Source organism: Silurus aristotelis (assembly GCF_946808225.1).
Source record: "Silurus aristotelis genome assembly, chromosome: 25".
Taxonomy (NCBI): Eukaryota; Metazoa; Chordata; class Actinopteri; order Siluriformes; family Siluridae; genus Silurus; species Silurus aristotelis.
Genome location: NC_139598.1, coordinates 13824722 through 13845025, shown reverse-complemented (window position 1 = coordinate 13845025; position 20304 = coordinate 13824722). Strand labels below are relative to the sequence as shown.

At 36.8% G+C, this 20304-nt stretch overlaps 1 protein-coding gene across 25 annotated transcripts in view; it reads right to left on the bottom strand.

Annotated features, from left to right (window-relative positions):
- Positions 1-20304, bottom strand: part of rims2a (regulating synaptic membrane exocytosis 2a) — a 183131-nt gene that overhangs the window by 57539 nt on the left and 105288 nt on the right. For 6 of the 25 annotated variants that reach the window (XM_083529830.1, XM_083529827.1, XM_083529820.1 and 3 more), the window contains 5 exons: positions 19998-20151; positions 18069-18137; positions 14106-14244; positions 1646-1755; positions 164-196 (listed from right to left, as the gene is read on the bottom strand). In XM_083529830.1, coding sequence (XP_083385956.1) covers positions 164-196; positions 1646-1755; positions 14106-14244; positions 18069-18137; positions 19998-20151 — 505 coding nt within the window. Of the gene's footprint in view, positions 1-163; positions 197-1645; positions 1756-4173; positions 4327-12487; positions 12554-14105; positions 14245-18068; positions 18138-19223; positions 19251-19997; positions 20152-20304 lie in introns of all 25 variants that reach the window. The other 19 variants (XM_083529808.1, XM_083529809.1, XM_083529812.1 and 16 more) reach the window with 5 other exon arrangements.

Here is a 20304-nt window from a genome sequence, read left to right as displayed (position 1 = left end):
GTTGGCTCCAGGCGCACCAGTTTTTAATTTGTACTGAATGTATTTTTTGTTCAGCAGATGGATACCTGATCGTTATTCTTAGAGCAAGGCTTGGGCACACAACTATTGCAGATTGGTTTAGCCTGACTAAAAGAGACTAAACCCAGCGAAAAAGATTACACACCTGGACCTGGCTCAAGGTCTTCATGTCCGTCTTCTGAGAGAAAAATAAGAAAGGAACCGTAAAAAAACGCATGCCCATGCAATAGCCAATGGCTAACATTGGCTAACAACAGACCACACATGGACATGGGTAACCATGTGTGCAGTATTTATTCACATAAAGCAGTCCGGACATCTAAGATGGATTTATGGATTGGCAATATTTCTGTGTCATGTCTTTTTGAGTAAAACATGTATTTGCCTATTTCTAAGTACAAATCAGAGTCAAATCCAAATTATTGGATTGCTTCTGATTAGTTTGTTTTAATTTTGTACTGAGAAAACCCCACTCTTAAACCTATGATTTGGGTTCATTCCGAGTGTGAAAATGCAACCAAGACTAAATTAAAACAGACTGAACATTACAAAAATTCTATTCGAGTCTACTCAAGTTCCAAAGTGATATTCAAAAACAATATTTCTTAATCCCATTTACTTCCTCTAGACAGTATTATGAGCAAGTATTCACTCATTAATTGAGTTTATCTCTAGCTCATTATTGGGATCTGACTGCTACCCTGTTCTACATACTCAGTTTTCCCAGCCATTTTCGCACTTTGTCTTCCGAGTCTCATTTGATCCATAAATCTTTTAGCAATATGCCAGTTTATAATGAGACATTATACTTCCCTTATGAGTATGCAGAAAATTATAGCTAACAATCCTTCTGTCATCTTCCATTATCTCCTATAAGGGTTTAGGAAAAACAATGGAAAAAAAAATTATAAATTATTATAAATAATAAATCAATTAATAAAAGTGATCCTTAATAAATATCTTAAAGAATACAGGGGGTCTAAAAAAAATTCAATAAATCTCTTTTAAAATTGCCAAAATACTTCAACAGTATTTCTCGCAGATTATCAATATGGTCATCTTCTTTGTAGCTAAATTCAGACTTTGAATTCTGAAAGACGCTTGACATTGTATCCCATGTACATCAAAATGCAAGGCAGTGTAAGACCTATTAAGTTTACCACCTATTGAATTAATCAAATGTTATTTTCAGGCATGTTTAGACCATTTGAAAGTTTTACAAAACATCCTAAATGCCATCTTTACACTAATCCAAGTGCCATACAGTGTTCTTCACAAGTTTATCCCAATCAAGGAAAATTCATGGCTACAAAATGGAAATTGTGACTAGAAATGGATTTGAGTCAGTAAATGACAGCATACCAAGGAATAGGATCATTTACTATACAAATATCACAAACTTCATAGCTGTGAATGATCTGAAGCATACTTTGAATTAAAAAGAACTCCCACAACCACAAAAAGACATTCCTGACGGACAAGTTAACACATACAAAATTGTTTTTTTCCCCCCAAACTATATACTAACACCACATTATCTCCAAACACGTAAAAGTAAGCATCTATAATTTCTGCTATGGGCATATCCGTTTACCTGTAAGCAAAAAAAAAAAAAAAACTGACTTACTTCTGTCTAGCGACCCCTTTGAGGGCAGTTGTGGTAGCTGCCGTCCTCTCCTGCTGTTCATGGGTGTGCTAGTAGGACTGGTTTGGACCGATCCACTGTGGGGGTGTGCCCTGTCACACACAGATACTTCATTACAGATACAAACTTATTGGTCAGTATTTGCATGAGCAGGCGCTTCAGTGATTTATTTAGTTGTGATGCTGATCATTCTACTTAATCACGTATGTATGTTTGATAAAGCCTACCTTGAATCTAATTATGTTCACAGCATAGCTAATTTACCTTTAGCCCTGACTACTACCTCCATGAAAGCCAAAGCACAATCAAGGCCAAATGCCTTTTGGCAGTAGGTTGGCTTTAAAGGAGCAGGCAATAAAAAACAGAAATTGTATGCTGTGTGTTGGCATGTTTTTCAGACCAAGTCAGCAAAATCGTGTGGATAAATGCAAGACATTTTTGAATTTGAAACAGAAAGTCTAGCTTCAATCCTACATCCTACAACAGTGCACCTTTGTACTATCTGGACTTGTATATTGAGCCAGAAGTGTCATTTATTATGGGTTATGTGTATGAATAGTACGAACACTGTAGAAAATATACACCGTGATAGGTAAAAGTCTAAGTTCATTATAAAAATCATTTTAAAAAATGGCATTGTTATGTTGGTAAAGCCTTTTTAGAAATCCTTAAATGAAAAGTAGGTAAAACAATTGCTAATTGTATATTACTGGAAGATTAAGCTCTGCTAGGAAAGCATTCTTAACATTTAGGACTCATTTAACTGTGTTTAGCTTTGTGAGATTTGCCTTTTATTGAGATTTCTAAGTATAAATGTAAACCAGCTGTGCTTTGCAAGTGCTTGGCCTTTGTTGGTGATTTATCAACATACTGTATGTATTAAGGAATCAGTTTTTACATATTAAAAAAAATTCTTACAACCAGTTTTACACCAAAAAATGAAGCAGCCTATTGTTGCTCATTCCAAAAGCCAGAGGATGCTGTGTTAAATCGGGACATTCAGGTTCACAGTTACATTTATTTATTATATGCAGTTGGGGTTACAAGTTTGAATTCACATGCAAATCATTACAAATGCTAGATAATTTTGTATTAATATTGTGTTTTAATTCTCTTGTTTTTTTATCTATTTATTAATGATACTAGTAGGAGAATTAAAACACAATAATAATAAAAAATTATCTACAGTGTATGATCATTTTCATGTAACTGTGAACCTGAATGTCCTGATGTAACACAGCATCCTCTGGCTTTTGGAATGAGCATGACTATGACACCAAGCTGCATAGAGACATCACACCTGGATCTGAATGCTGGAGTCAATAAGATTTTAAGCAAAGTTTTGGACTAAAATAAAGTAGAATTACAAGTTAAACAACAGTACAACAGTCTCTAATGTTTACAGAGATTGGTGCAAAAAGCCCAAAAATCTATAGTGACTGGAAGATTCTAGTAGCTGAAGCAACCCTTCTGTATAACCAAGACTGAAAAATAAAACATTGCTGGTCCAATCTACAATTATCCAACTTTAATGAATCTGACATCTGGAGTAGAGTCTGCTTTGGCATTCTGCTGCTAGAGAACATTTGCTGAGGCATGTTGTGTCTTCTGTGATGCTTTTCTGCTCACCATGATTTGTTGAAAAATACTACCATAACCTTCCAGTCCACTGCCGTAACCCCTGTCCTCTGATTTGTCTCAGAAACTTCATATTTCCAACCACAGAACTGATGCTCATTGGATGCTTTTTGCACTGTTTCATGTAAATGGAGATTGTTGTATATGAAAATCAGCAATTTCTAATACCACCTGATTGACTGGTAGATATTAGATATGAAGTATATTAAGTAACAAGCAAACAAATGGATTTTAAAGATTAAAGGTGTAAAAAGTGGGAAAAAGAAAACATGCCAAAAATTAAATAAATTAAATAAACAAGCTGTAAATGGCTGCATCTCATCATGTTATTGCTCAAATCAGTAAAATGCCTGTGAACAAACTACACAACAAGACATTTTTGATGCTTTGTATCAACAATGCATCTCTGATCGCTGTAAGGAAAGAGGGAAAAATTATATAAGCCATTGCATATGAAAAAAAAGAGAAAAAAGTATATATAAATGAGAGAAATGTGTCAGATATCTGTTGGTAATGAAGCAGTAATTCATGGAAACTCAAACACCATTATATGCAGTCTGAATATAAGTGGTGTTTTTTTAACAAAAAAAAAAAGAAAAAGCTAATTTCGAAATGAAAACTACACTACAAACCACAACTACAATCTACAAACGTGGTATGGCACTTTCTGCAAAATCAGAAAAGCATAGCTGTAAAGAGCAGAGTAGAAAAGCAGAAAAGGAAAGCAGCTGATTGGCTGATTAGTAGGTGAGGTAGGAAAGGGTGGCCATTGTGGGATTGTGGGAGGGGTATAGAATTGAAGGATGGTGAGCAGTGATTGGTTAAGCAGGGCCGCTTTTTGGGGCGGAGTGGGTCGCGCTAGCTCTGGTCACCTCGTTAAGGCGGGTGAGGGCGGTGCAGAATGTCCGGATGACAGGGTGGGCATAGAAGATCTCATGTGGTGGGCTTCAGGGGGGCGCTCGGTGGAACGTGAACGCGTGTACATGGGCCGTTCCATTTCGCGCCTGTCCGGCATGCCGTAATTCCTAAAAAAAAAGTGTCAGGGAGGAGGAGAAGAAGGTTGATTTGTGAAAAAGGTTAAAAATGAGTGTTTTGGTCACTTCCCATTATAAGGTCAAAGTGGACAAGTGGCTGTCATGTGCTTCCTGAATTTGAAATATGTAAATTGTGCAGGGGTTAAGACTAATCACATGAGGTCATACAAACAGTTTGTTAATAAGTACATTTTTCATCCTATGATGAAAAAGTTCAGAAATGTAGCTATAATATTTTGGCAATACTTAAAAAAAAAACAACAACAACAAAAAAGTACAAGTACAAAGGTACAATATTATGACTTAATTAAAAAAAAAAAGCATAACTGGATCAGTCCTTATAAGATAACAATACAACTCCAATTCCAAAAAAGTCTGGACACTGTATAAAATGTAAATAAAAACAGAATGCAATGATTTGCAAATCTTATAAACCAATATTTTGTTCAAAATAGATATATCAAGGTTGGAAACTAAGGAAATGCTCAATTTTAAGGAAAAAATAGCTAATATTCTGTAACATGTTTCAAAAAAGTTGGGACAGGTCAACAAAAGTCTGCAAAAAAGTGTTATTAAAATAAAACAATTGGAGAAACATTCTGCAACTAATTAAGTTAATTGACAACAAGCCAGTAAGATGACTGGGTATAAATAGTGTATCTTAGGGAGGCAAAGTCTTTCAGAAGTAAAGACAGGTAGTAAAAGAGCCATTTGCTGAACTGACCTGCATGAACCTGAACTGATGAACCTGCCTGCAGTCTAGACCTTTCACCATTTGAAAACATTTGGTGCATCATGAAACAAAAAATAGAACAAATGACACCCAGAACTGTTGAGCAGCTGAAATATGGTGTCCTCAGTTCCCAGATGTACTGTATATGGACAGAAAACGTGACACAGTGGCTCTGTCCCAACTTTTTTCCAACCTGTTGCCATCATCAAATTTAAAATAACCTAATATTTTTCTTCAAAATGGTTTCCGTTTACATATTTTCATTTTGCACAGTGTCCCAACTTTTTTGGAATTGGGGTTGCATAATATGTGTTTTATTCCTTTTATACCCCATCAGTTCTCAGTGAATTCATTGTTACTATATGAATAATAATGTTTTAGACTGAGCACATTCACATACCCTGTGGTTAAATAGTTAACGCTACATTATTTAACTCGTTCTAAACAATCAGAATTCACCAGCCCTGTGGTATAAATTGGAAACATAAACCTTACTGTATATAAAACGACATACAGGGCTCAAACCACTTATTAGGCTCAAGTTCCTAATAAGCTGGCACCCCCGTGCATATACATGCACGGAAATGTAAAGGGAATTTTAAATAGAACTGGGCAAAAAACTAAAAACAACAACAACAAAAATAAGACAATTAAATTTTGTGCATATGAATTCGAAATATCTGTCATTTTACATCCTTAAGTGTACTTTGAGTGACAGCAAAGAGTTAAAAACATTAAGCATACAGTACAAGGCACAACATTTCTGCGAAAGTTGTCCAGCAGCTATGTGCACATTTTTAACAAAAAAAAAAAAAAAAACAGTAAATAGTTAAACAGTATATACACCAAATTTACAGGAGTCTCTCAATGTCTGGTAAACTAAAACACTTCCTGTATAGACCACACCTACTTCTACTGTAAATGTGCACACTAAAATTGATATGAATTAAACAGATACAAATATAAACAGCTTGATAGCAAAGGCCTGTGAGAATCACATTAGTTTTTCTTTGACCTGCATCTCTACTTCATAACTTCTCCCCTCACTCTCCTACTGATACAACATCCCCTCCCCCTTTATTTCCTCCCAATCGCATCCATTCCTAGCTTTTCTCAATCTAGAGGCACATTATATATTTTGCTAACATCTGCCTCTCTGACATGAATAAAGTACAAAAGCTTTTATATTGACTCTGGTCTTTTCAAGTCGTTCAGGAGTGCATCCAAAGCTCAGGGAAGACGTGCACTTTTTCTGACAGTTTAATTCAGCCTAGGCCCTGTGTTTTTGATGACACATCAGGTTCTGCTTTAAGGAAAACGCACCGCTCGACAAATTCTGACTGACAGCCAGATGGCGACAAGGGAAGCCATAGAGAGAAGGATGGAAAATAGGGAGGAAAAAAAAAACTGTCACAGAACCATCCTGGTCGGCCCTCTGCTACTCAAATAAGGCTTTGCAACAAGAACAAAATGGCTAGCATGTGTTTTTTCCTTCAGTATTTCTGCAATCTTATTATAAAACCATTTCACTGCTACTGTACAATGTCAAAACTAAAAATATTCGCACAAGAGGTGAACCAATTGTGAATTTCACCAATACCAATATCTTGGATCGTACTTGCTCCATTACAGTTTATTTACAGGATACTGGATTAAAAATAATCAATATAAAGTAGTACTGACCTTTATTAAAAAAAAAAAAAAAACAGTTAAAACAGTCTTGACTTGATGGTTACTGGATCGTGAAAATGTGCTAAATTAAACAATTGTGTATATATTAATTTTATTAAGAATTATTAGGAAAAATAAGACTAGCATTCAAACTGAAACAAAAAGTAAGACTCTAAATAAATAAAAACAGTTGCATGCAAACTGAATAAAAAAAGACATTTTAACAAACAGCATTTGGCTTTAGTGATTTGCATTTAGAGGCCGCTCTTGTACTGTATAATGCAACCTGGAAAAACTATTGGTATGGATTTTTGCCAATAGCCGAGAGTTCCAGCAATTAAATATCGGTGCAGATATATCATTGAATCAAAATGACCAATAAATCACTTGACCTCTAATTTGCACCCTTATTCGTTAGCAGTTTCGATTTATATATCTGAGATATAAGATGCGCTAAGGTGTTGGATTATAGTGCATACAGATATCCCTTCACTTTTTCCATATTCTGTTATGTTACAGCGTTATTCCAAAATGGACTAAATTAATTACTAAATTATATTAAAGTAAAAATACCCCTTAATGGTGTAAACGAAGTTTGTTTGGAATCTTTGCAAATGTATTAAAAATAACCAAATAAAATAATCACGTACATAAACATTCACAGCCTTTGCTCAATGCTTTGTTGAAGCACCTTTGGTACCAATTACAAAGTCTTTTCAAGTATGATGCTACAGTTTCTCCTATTCTACTTTGCAGAACCTCTCAAGCTCCATCAGGTTGGATGGGGAGCGTAGGTGCACAACCATTTTCAGATCTCTCCAGAGATGTTTAATCAGGTTCAAGTCTGGGCTCTGGCTGGGCCCCTCAATGATATTTACAGAGTCTTCCCGTAGCCACTCCTATGTTATCTTGGTTGTGTGGTTAGGGTCTGAGTCCTGTTGGAAGATGAACCGTTGCCCTTAGTCTGAGGTCCAGAGCCCTTTGGAGCAGTTTTTCATCAAGGATGTCATTGCAAATTGTTGCATTTATCTTTTCCTCGAACCTGACACGTCCTTCAGTCCTTTCCGCTAAAAATTATTCCCACAGCATGATGCTGCCACCACTATGCTTCACTGTAGTGATGGTATTAGCTAGGTGATGAGCGGTGCCTGGTTTCCTGCGGACATGGCACTTGGCATTCAAGCCATAGAATTTAATCTTTGTTTTCTCATGATCTGAGAGTGCCTTTTGCCAAACTCCAGGCAGGCTGTCATGTGCCGTTTACTAGGAAATGGCTTTCGTCTGGCTACTCTACCATACAGGCCTGATTGTTGAAGTGCTGCAGAGATGGTTTTTCTTCTGGAAGTTTCTCCTCTCTCCACAGAAAAATGCTGGAGCTCTTTCAAAGTGACCATCGGGTTTTAGTCACCTCCCTGATTAAGGCCCTTCTCCCCTGATTGCTCAGTTTGGGCTCTAGTTGGTTCCACTGTCCGCAATGGGACCTTTAATGTTGCAGGAATTTTTCAGTACCCTTCCCCAGATCTGTACCTCTGATACAATACTGTATCTGAGGTCTACAAATAATTCCTTGGACTTTATGGCTTGGTTTGTTCTCTGACATGCTCTGTTAATAGTGGGACCTTACATAGACAGGGGTGTGCCAACTAGAACTCTAAGCTTTTCTATAGCCTTGTTTAAATCAGATTATTATTTGCAGTTGCACTGTGTGAGGTCCCCTGGTGGTCTAGTGGTTAAGATGCAGCGCTCTCACCGCTGCGACCCGGGTTCGATTCCCGGTCAGGGAACCATCCCCAGCCACTCTCAGTGCCGGTCCCAAGCCCGGATAAATTGGGGAGGGTTGCGTTAGGAAGGGCATCCAGCGTAAAACATATGCCAAATCAAACGTGCGGAGGATCCGCTGTGGCGACCCCTAACGGGAGAAGCCGAAAGAAACTCCTGCAGTTGCACTGTGTGATTTTACGATCATGCACTGATAAAGCAATTTTTTTTTTTTACATGTTTTAAATTTACATTTACATTTGTGCCATTTAGCAGATGCCCTTGTCCAAAGTGACGTACAAACGTGCTTTAAATCTCTAGCAATAAATTATCTACACTGGTAACGCTAGATTACAATTTAAGATAATTCAGCCTACAACTTTGTTGTTGTTTTTTTTTACAAACCAACCTTGGAAAGTGTTAGTTGAAGTGTTTAAGGAAGAGGTAGGTCTCCACCCGTCACTTGAAGATAGCCAGGAAATCACTTTTTAGACTTAATGGGGCAGTTCAATTCACCACCTCGGTGCCAGAACAGGGAAGAGCCTTGAAGTATACTTACCTCTCATTCTGATCTCAGGCAGCATGGTGCAGTGCACAGAGTGATGAGGTCTCTGAGGTAAGATGGTGCTGGACCATTTTTGGCCTTGTAGGCAAGCACCAGTGGGGTGCTATTGTTAATCATGGATTTATTTTCCCATTTTTGGCGGCAAGGAAAGTGGTCGAATGTCAGCTGTTGACCCGCAGTTTAATACCTGGCCGGTAACTGAACCCCATTCATGCCTGGTCTATAAATCCAATATGTCTACTGTAGTGTCAAATACTATATATCAACTACAACAATATATCATGAAAACAAAACATACTGCATATGAAAAGCGCAATTTCTCTGCTGGACAACGTTTCACATATACAATCACCAAGACACACATTGTAGCTGACTAAACATAAAAATCTAATGTATACATTGTGAAGACTCTACAGCATGCTAAATGCTCAAGCTTGAGATGTTACCGTATGTTCCACCCCTACATCAACAGAAACATCACATGTTTGATATGGCGAAGCAGACATTTCGCAAGCAGAAAATGACATTATGGAGAGAAAATGAGTAGAATGTATGAGACTGAGGTTATACAGTAGCTCACAAATAGGCTACAAAAATACAGACAGATATTATTGTGAAATATGTCATCTTTCTGTTTGGTTTTTTTTTGTTTAGCATTTGAATCATTTAAAATGGGTTGATCAAATGCTGTGACATATACACATATATATATATATATATATATATATATATATATATATATATATATATATATATATATATATATATATATATACATACTGTATATATACATACATACACAAACCATATAAATAAAAGTTTGTGAACACCTGACTATTTGTTTGTGAGTTTTTCTATCCCTTAGAGTTTTTGAAATTTTGGTCCCCATTTGCTCTAATAATAACCTCCACTCTTCTGGGAAACTAGAATTTTGGGAGTTTGCTTGTGAAGATTTGTGTTCATTCAGTCACAAGAACATTAGTAAAGTCAGGTTCCAAGACAGGGTGAGGAGGCCTGGGGTGCAGTCAGCATTCCAATTCATCCCAAAAGTGTTCAATAGGGTTGAAGTCAGAGCTCTATAGCAGAGCTCTATAGCAAGGATCTTCCACTCCAACCCATGTAAACCATATCTTCATGGAGCTTATTTTGTGTGCAGGGGCATTGTCATGTTGTAACAGGTTTGGTTGTCCAAGTTCAATTGAGGGGAAAATTTTATTTAACTGTATATTTACATCCTAGTCAATTTGTGGTAACAGGAAAAAACACATATGGCTGGAAAATTCAGGTGTCCCAATACTTTTGTTCATACAGTATAGAGTATATTCTATTATATGGGGATGGCTGCCATTTTTTGTAAATTAACAGTTAAACACAGGTATTATTAACCTTTTAGCAAGCTCTCTTTTTCCAAAACTTGTAATTGCCAGGATGTCACTGTTGGACCTTTGAGCAAATTGCTCGTTTAACTGCATTCCTGGGCTGGATGAATTGTCTGTCAGCAAGTAGCCAGCACTAGATTTGGGGTTCCTCAAAGTGTCAGGATTCTCTTTCATTAAAAATATTCTATACCATTACTGCAAACTGGTCTGTGTAGGTTGCGTTCTTTAGAAGCAGGGGAATGGTGGAGTGCTGATTTGTGAATAGAGGGTGGAGCCAGAGTAGGTGAGTTTTATGTATGACACATTTGCGAAAGATTTTACTAATAAGTGTTTTTTGTTTTTATCAAATAGAGAGAAATAAAGGCCTTGAGAGAGATTCTTGTGTGTGACCATTTATATGCCTGAAAAGTAAAACTAAAAAGTTAACGTAGCAAAAATAAAGCTTGTTTTAATAGTGGTAACCTGACGTCTGCCTCTGATTTCCTCTTCCTTGACCAATCAAACATTTTTCTTTTTTCATTTATGAAGAAATGATAGGTGTAATAATATACACTGTATTGTATAAGTGAGTCATATTGGTTTGATTTGGTGTAGCTGTGATCACACCAGTGCCAATATTCAGTAAACTTCTATAACTGTTGCTGTTCAAATAGGTAACTGAAATTTCTGACAAATACAGCCAAAAGAATCCATAACACTTGTTTTTAAAATGTAAACTCTTTAAATGTTGATGTTCGCGAATGTTAATGATAATAATCTGCATGAATAAAACATAATGAGTGATTTTATCTTTTGCATTTCTTTCCCCTAACTGTACTGAAATTGTACAGAACTGTGACTTCAGACATGAGGTACGTACCCAACCGTGATAACATTTCATAGGTAGTTCATAGCAAAGTATTTAATACGCCACTCTCTATATTGGAGAATGCAGATTTGACCTCCATGGAGCTGTGTGAATTCAGACATGTCCCTAGAGCTGCCAGGTTGCATTATTTTTACACAAAATTTGTCTAGTTGTCAAAAATGTTTGAGCTAGTATTGAACTGCGGTTTTTTTTTATGACCTGTACATTTTGGCAACCCAGCACAAAAATACCAATAATTGTTAATTAATAATAATAATAATACATTGTTTTAACATCCCAATGTACAGCATTAATTTTATTGTAGTTGTATTATAAAACTAAGAGTTTAAATGGGTTCACACCTAAGATATATTAAGGGATATAAACACTAAGGTATTTAAGCTTAATTTTGCTTTGTTGAATATGCATTAACTCCAAATACTGCAGTATCATATTGCAATTAGATTTTCATTCAAATCAATTGCATGATGCTAATAGAGGAATTATATAGAAAACCTAATAGTTAAAAAGATCCTCATACCTTTTATGCAAAAAGAATAAAGTTCCATTATACATCTTGATAAACAATGAAACATTAGTTCATATTTTCGTAAATAATAATATATAAAGATTTCGCCTGTCAATTCATTCATATATTTAATAGCGATTAATCGCATGATTTTCATGAGTTAGTTTGCGTTTAATCGTAATTAAATCGCACACTTGTATCTGCTCTAAATGTACCTTAAATGACCACTTTTTAAGCTTTTAATACTCTAATCAACATGGGCCTGGACAACTACAGATGCTTTATGGAAATGTATGTTTATTATTAATGAAACCCTATACAACATAGAGCATGAAGTCAAAATATTCTTGTAAATGTTTTAAAGTAATTATGATGTTTTACATAATTATTATATAATATATAATAAAGTAATTATATATTATATTATAATATTAAGTAAATCAGCAGGACACCAAATTCTGACAGCCCTAATAATAATAGAAAAATGACTGAACGCATCATACACAGACCAATACATTAAAACAATAAGAGTTATAATGTATGACACCGAATCTCTTTAAAATTGCATGTTTTCAAATCTGATTTTCAGTTTAATTAAGGAACCCTGATGTTCTACCAGGTAAGAGGAGGACAAGTAGATAAAGATAGACACAGGTGTAGAAAGATCTACCTGAGTTCCATCTGTTGATGATGAACAGGCTGACTGTGTCTTGTTCGAGGTAAGGTGAGAAAATGACTGCGGTGGGATTGAGAGAACAGAGAAAGAAGAGGAGAGGAGGAAAGTGATGAGGAGCGATGGAAATTGGAGGTAGAGATGAGGAAAAGATGTCGTCCGTTCGAGGAGAACTGGCTGGGTGGCTGTCAAATCACCCCAAATGACAACATTAAGAGAGAGACTGGATTCACATCACTCCCTTACTGTGGAGCCAATGCAATATTATGCATTATAGTTGAGTTATAATACATGAATATAGATTGCAAAGATGCAAATCCATTTCTACTACAGAACTAATCGCTGAACATTACAGGCAAGATGGAGTTTTGAAAAATGCAGTTAGAATTAAGTAACTAATTTCATACACAAACAAATGATACAAAAATGTATTATATAAATATGACAAGATTTCGCTCTCTGAATTAAGGTGCCCTCAAGGACCAATTATATATTTTCCCCATTTATAGTATAACAATGTACAAAAAACAATGAGAAAAAAAAATTAACACCTTTCTTCAGAGACAAAACAGATTAATAAATCATATTGTGAAGTAATTGCATTTACAAAAATGTAAACTCTTCTCCATTCTTGTTCCCTGGTACTAAACTACTGGGGTGGTATCCTTAGATCTGATACCCTTTTGAATCTTTGATACATATTTCACCTGTGGAAAAATACCTTTTCTAGTTTCGAAAGGATACAAACTAAAAAGTAAAAAAAAAAAGTGCACATTTAATAAAACCCAATTTAGCATTGAGGATTAAAAAGTGCCTCACTTTAAAAACGAATGAAAAGAACACCAATGGTCCAGCAAGCTCTTCCATTATACATGTTTTAACAGTGTGCAAAGGTTTTAATGAAAAATATGTCAAACCAAAGCGGGACAGAGTATCTCAGCATTTTAGCAATCTAGTATCTAGTAAACATTTCTGAGGCCCATTTCCACTGCTCTACATAGATCATTTAAGGTGCAGTGTGGCTTCTGGAAAGACCAATTTTACTGGAGAGATTAAAGATTAGCTTGAAACCCAAACCAGAAATAAAACACTGTACAGTGCAGCTATAGCTTCTGTCAGCATTTAAATACAAAATAAAAGACATTAGCCTTTATTTTATTTTATTTTGCCGCCAAAATATTAAACATTTGCTGCTATTTTGCTATATACATCTATATAAATACTTTAGCATTTACCTTAGTCTGTATTAATGCATTTAACTAGCTAGCTAGCTTTCTAACCAAATTTCAAGACAAAACATGGTCACACCAAAAACATTTGCTGATAAATTTCTGATTTGTCCACCTCTTTGAAGGGACCACCCCGTCATTTTTGAAGGTACCATCCCAGAAATAAGGTACAGTTTAGATTCTTCCATTGCTTTGGAAATTAGTACAAGCAGAATGAGCAAAATAATCATATTGTTTTAAAGACAATTTGTATGTAGAAAGAAGATATTTAAAGCCTAAGATGCCACAACAACAAGGCTAAGGAAACCATTAGACTGCACCATAGTTAGCAAAGTGTTAAAGCCTGATGGTGAATTAAGGGCAATGAAAAAGAGGAGTTAGCATACCTCTGAGGAGGGGGGACGCTGGGTGATCGTGAACGTGCTCGATTGATGTCCGCCGACCGAGAGCAGTGATTGGATGACAGGACCTGCTCGGGTACAGACAGGGTGGAGCTTTGGAGGTCCCGTCCATTTTGTCTGTATTCTGTGAGAGAGAATATGGGACACAGTGTTATGCCAGTGCTCAACAAGGCCACTAAATAGTACAGTTCACCTGGTGTAATAAGTCTTGTTTCATGTAGTTCATGACAAATTTTTGCCAATCAGAGGTACACAGAGCTCACGACTGCAAAGTGAGCTCTGAAGAATTCAAGAGTAAATTTTTTTGAAAGAATGTAACTCAAATACAGACATAAACACTTAAAAACAAATCGGTTTGGCAAGAAAAATTAACCATCCATATAAAATGCTTTAGCCAGGAATTGTTCAGAACATTTCAGCTACTATTGGTGATTGACAACATAAAACAAATATCTGATAACGTAACTTAATGAGCTAACAGTGGTATTTCTGAACTTACCCTGACCTTAATTAAGGGCAGCTAATGCTAGCTAGGACAACTAACGCCAGCTAGCTAATGCACATTATTTACTTTATCTAATTAATAAACTAGCTTGCATTATAAAGAACTCGCCTGTATTATAATGTATTGTGAAGTCTCTGGGTAATTAAAAACTTCATACACTATTTAGACAAAAGTGTTGGGACAACTGATTTTTCCAGCCATATTTGGTTCTTTTCCAAGCTGGTAAAACAAAGTTAACTCACAAAATTGCACAGGATGTCTTTGGATGATGTAGTTTGAACTGAAAGACGGAAACTCAATTCAATTCAATTCATTTTTATATGTATTGTGCTTTTAACAATGAACATTGTCTCAAAGCAGCTTTACACAAATAATGTGGTGATAAAAAATGAATATGTTCTTTATAAGTGTAAGTTTGTCTCTGATAAGCGAGCTGGTGGCGACTGTGGCAAGGAAAAACTCCCTGAGATGGCATAAGTAAGAAACCTTGAGAGGAACCAGACTCAAAAAGGAACCTCGACCTCATCTGGGTTGCACTAAATGTCCATTTATAGCAGATATACGATGTTGTGTGGTACAGTGAAGGTGATTAGAAGCAAACCTTTGTTCTGAGTCAATGTAGCAGAGTGTTGACAATAACTACAGTCCAAATCCATCCTCAAAGCTCCCGTTCTTACTCCGGAATTTCATGGAACCACCCAAGGCATTAATGAGAAACAGGGAAACCTGTTCCAGTATGACAGTATGCCCTCAGTGCACAAACCCAGCTTCTTGAAGATATGCTTTACATGGGTTAAAGTGGACGATCTTAAGTGACCTGCTACAGAACTCTGACCCTAACCCTTGTGAACACCTTTAAGATGAATTGGAATGCTGACTGCACCCCAGGCCTCTGAACTAATACCTTTGTGGTTAAATGAGCACAAATTTCCACAAGTACACTCCAAATTCCAGTTCTTCAAGTCGGGTATACAAAAACTTTTGTCAATAGATTAAATGTTATTCATTTCATTATAAGTTTTGATAAGCAGCAAGTGTAATCAACTGAATCTGAAATCGCAGCTACAAGACCAACATCCATTTCTTTTTATGTCTTTGAATTGTGTCCTGTGTCTTTTTTTTTGGTATATACGAGATGTAATTAGTGAAACTGCCTTTCACCTCACAACAGCTTTCCCAACTCATAGCATAATAATGATGGCGATGGCGATGGCGTTTGTGCGCTCGACTGGAAAGGGTTCATTATCCAGACATCATCTAAAGCTAAAGGCTAACGGGTGCCTTGACTGACGCTGACTGCACTCCAACAGAGTGTGACGCACGTTTAATAGGCGAAAGCATAACAGAGGGTTTTAAAAGACTTTCACAAAAAAAAAAAGAAATTCTGCTTCTGTGGTCTTTCTATATATTTGCTTTATAGAGGATAAACCAAGCAAAGAAAAGCCTGTGCTAGTGTAGGGTAGTTATGCATTACTTTCATTGTATATTCGTAAGGAAGAATATAATAATTGTTATTGCATGTATAATATAATGTAATGAATGGCACGTGATATTGGAACAGCTTTTGAACGTTCCTGAAGATTGTGCATGAAGGTTTTGTCAGAAAGTTTTTAGGTTTTCCCAGTTCAAGTCTGCTCGAAAAAGGGTATTAGTAAAGTCAGGTACTGATGTAGGTGAGGTAAGGAGGCCTGGGGTGCAGTCAATGTTCCATTTGATCCCAAATGTGTTCAAGAGGGTTGAGGTCAGAGCTATATGGCAGGGTACTTAAGACCTTCGACTCCAATCAATGCTTTTTTTTTATGGAGCTGGCTTTGTGCATTTGGGCATTGTCATGATGAAACAGGTTTGGGTTTCCTAGTTCAAGTGAAGGGAAATTGTGTGCCTTCAACTTTGTGGTAACAGTTGTAACTACATATGGCTGAAATCTCAGGTGACCCAACACTTTTGTCCACTTAGTGTATTATTAGTCTTAAACTGTGTAGAACTTGTAAATTCCACTTGATCGACTGATGTGTCTGAACAATACAGGCTTCTATTTTTCTTTTTTTTTAATGCTGATGCAGTTTCATTGGGCTAAATTGTAATCAATGCATTAAAAAAAATTACTTCCCTGCCAGAAATGACTGTATCACAATAGTTCTCTCTCTCACTCTCTTTGTCATTGTCTCTGTCTCTCTCTCTCTCTCTTTCTCTCTCTCGCTCTCTGACACACACCCCCACACACACATACACACACACACACACACACACACACACACATACACCTCTGCATCACACTGCATTTCTGGCTGAATCCAGCAGAGATGAAAACAAGCCCAGCAATTTAACGAGAGGCGAAGCTGTTCTTCTGAACAGTAATCGACTTATGCAGGGCAGGAAGCTGCGATTCAGCGTTTATAAACCAGGAAGAGAAAAAAGTGTGCGAATAAGCACAAGAGAGAGAAAGGAAGAGAACAAAGACAAAGGAAATGCGGAAAGCTGTGCCTAAGAAGCTACTAAGAGATGGATGAGACATTAAAATACAGTATTTGTGCGTGCGCGTGTATGTGTGTGTGTGTGTGTGTGTGTGTGTGTGTGTGTGTGTGTCTTTGCCTGAGACTACAATACAACGTCGTGTGTAAGCACAAAAAGCAGCAGATTCTGAGCTGTTAAACACATGAACTGTCCCATCATGCATCACTTCACGAAGGAAAACGAATGTCCTAAACTTGGACTTTCTCAACAAAACACTACTCACATGTACATATTACTGTACATGTTTCTCCTTTATCTTTTTCTTTCTTTTCTTCAGTTTTCCTTTCTTTGTTCTTTCTTTGGTTTGCCTCTATTGAACCAACCACCTGCATGTCTTCCTTTACCACATTCATACACCGCCATCTTAGCCTTTTTTTCTTTCTCCTGCCTGCCAGCTCCATCCTCAGCATTCTTCTACCGATATACCCCATGCCCCCCCTGTGCACATCGTAAGGTCGGGGATTCAATAACTGGGAATCGCAAAGCAGCCAATCTTGGGCCCCTAAACAAGGCTCTGTGCTCCAGGGGTGCTGGATCATGACTGAACCCAGCTTCCTAAAAAATCTCTAGGATATGTGAAGAAAGAATTTCACTGTGCTGTAAAGTATATGTGACAAATAAAGGCTCTTCTTCTCTTCGTCAGTCCATGAAGCAGATTTACAATAACGCTTCCATGCTCAACAAACCTCTCAGCCATCATGTTTTTGCTTTCAAAAATTTTTTTGCTTATTGAATTCTGTGTAGTGTGAAACCGAACCAAGGTAAATATCAAAGAAATCAATTCAATTAATTGATTTGAAGGAAACTGTTAACCCTCTACATAGTCAGGAAACAAAGGTGTCAAAGCCTTTTTTTCTACAATACAGTGCTACAGTATATAGTGTAGGGATGCGAACAAAAATCGTTGGTGTTTGTTGTGGTGTGATCACCTGAAACGACTCCCACGCCATCCTCACAGTCGTAATCAGAGATCTCGCTGTCACTGATCCTGTGAGATCCTACAGAAGAGAAAAAATACACACACACACACACACACACACACACACACACACACACACACACATATATATATATACATTGCCTACAGCATTTCAAAACAGTTTCATTATACTGGTTTAAGGTCTCAGAAGTAAAGAGGAAATGCTCATCACATTATGCTAAACTATTAAAGTAAGTATTTAAATGTACAAAAGGGTTTAAAAGACTTTTTGTTTTTGTTTCCCTGAAATATAAAACAAATGTGTCACAAAATATTGTATGATGACAAAAACTAAAAGGATGATTTTTTTTTTCCTTTCATCCTGCACCATTAGCAAATAGGAGCAAATAGCATGTAAAGCTTTGTAATTTAGAAATTGCAAAGCAAAAGCTCAAAGAATTGGGTGGGGGGAATTTCCTGTTGTCTGATTGCCTAGTTTAGACAGTTTCTTCTCATTCTTCTTAGCTGACAAAAAAGAGAAAAGTGATAAGATGCTTTTCCACTTAGTACTGTAAACAGCGAAACCAGGCGAACAGGCGAACATCACTGCGTTTCTCAGATTCAAATTCTATTTTAACACTTCTTTTTTTTTTTTAGCTCAGTCAGATTTCACACGTACATTTCACGTTTTTTTTTTTTTCTCTTGGAAAAAGGACGGAAGAGCAGCCAGAGAACGCAAAAGGACGCTCTACAGAAAATGGTCTAATTACATGATGCGCAATTCGCTCTCTCTTTTAAAGGTTCTTAAAGGAAAAAACACACTTCAAAAAAAGGATGGGGACAAATCGAAACATAAATCCTGGGTTGAGTTATTTAGGAAAACGATGACTCTGTATTTTTTCGGGACAGCCAAGCACTGTAAGTTAATAGCATAAAAAAAGAGCATTCTTGTTAGTCTGTTGGGGATTTCAGGTGTATTAAAGTTAGTCACGACGGAGCTGACAACAAGAGAAAAGCACAATACTTCCGAGGGGGAATTTAGGGAGCCTCGTAACGGATAAAGTAAACACAGAGGTGGGGATTTACAGTATACCCAAAAAAAACCCAAAAAGAAAACAACACTTTTTACAGACATGCAGTGATTTATTTATTTTTTTACTTTTACCTGAATTGTATGAATACGAGCTGTGAGCTGCAAGGTCAAGAAGAGGATCATATAAGAGCTTTAAGAAGTATTACTAGTTTTAGAGTTTGAAATGTGTTTAATAAACTGTGTAAGTCAATACAGGTAGTCCCTGAGTTATGATGGTTAGACTTACGATTTTTCGATCTTATGATGATGACAAAAAAGCTACACATTTTTTAAAAGTTTCACACGGCAGGCAAACGTAGCAGCCTATTTGCGGTACGTTGCGTTGGGACTACTCTCAGTACTCTCACCAGCGACCGACAGAGTTCAGTTATCTCGCTGTTAGAGCGCTTTGGTGTTCAAATCCCAATTCTAGCTGTTGTCTCTCTACTTTAATCAGAGTCGCTGGCCACTTTGTCTGGTTTTATCCCCCACGTGCGAACAGGTGCTAGTCCATGTGTGTGCTGCCACAAACATATATACTGTAAAGTTAGTAAATTGCTCCGTTTTGCTAAATTATATACTGCAATTTGTTCAATTAATAACAAATTGCAGTATACTACCGTATACTGATCTAATTTCTTTAAGACTCCTGGGTAGGTTAGATCATGTCTCAATATTTTCAAGTTACGATGTGGTCATCGGAACATATCTCCATCGTAAGCTGGGGACTACCTGTACTTAACTTTTATACATTTTCTATTAGCGGCTATGATTATGCTTTTATACTGAGAAAAGTGGATCGCTTCTGAATGTTCTACTGCCAGGACGTAGGTGTGACTCGAACAAGAAACAAGGTTAAAGCCGTACTCTGTAGTCTGCGAGTGGGACTTTCGCCATGCATCATTTTCCTCTGAAGGTAAGGGGAACTCTTGGGCAGAGGCATCGAAGAGACGTCATGCATTTGCAGCTTGTACCAGTGCGGCTCGTCGTCCATCAGCGCCGTCTCCAGCTCGATCAGAATCTGACGGAAAAAAAAAAAAAACACCAAAATATGCAAACACTATAATGACTGTACAGATACAAAGGATTTTCATTAATGTCTTTTTATGTTAATGGAAAAATAAAGAAACATAATTCTTACTGATGAAATTATGATGTATGGTAATGTGTGAAG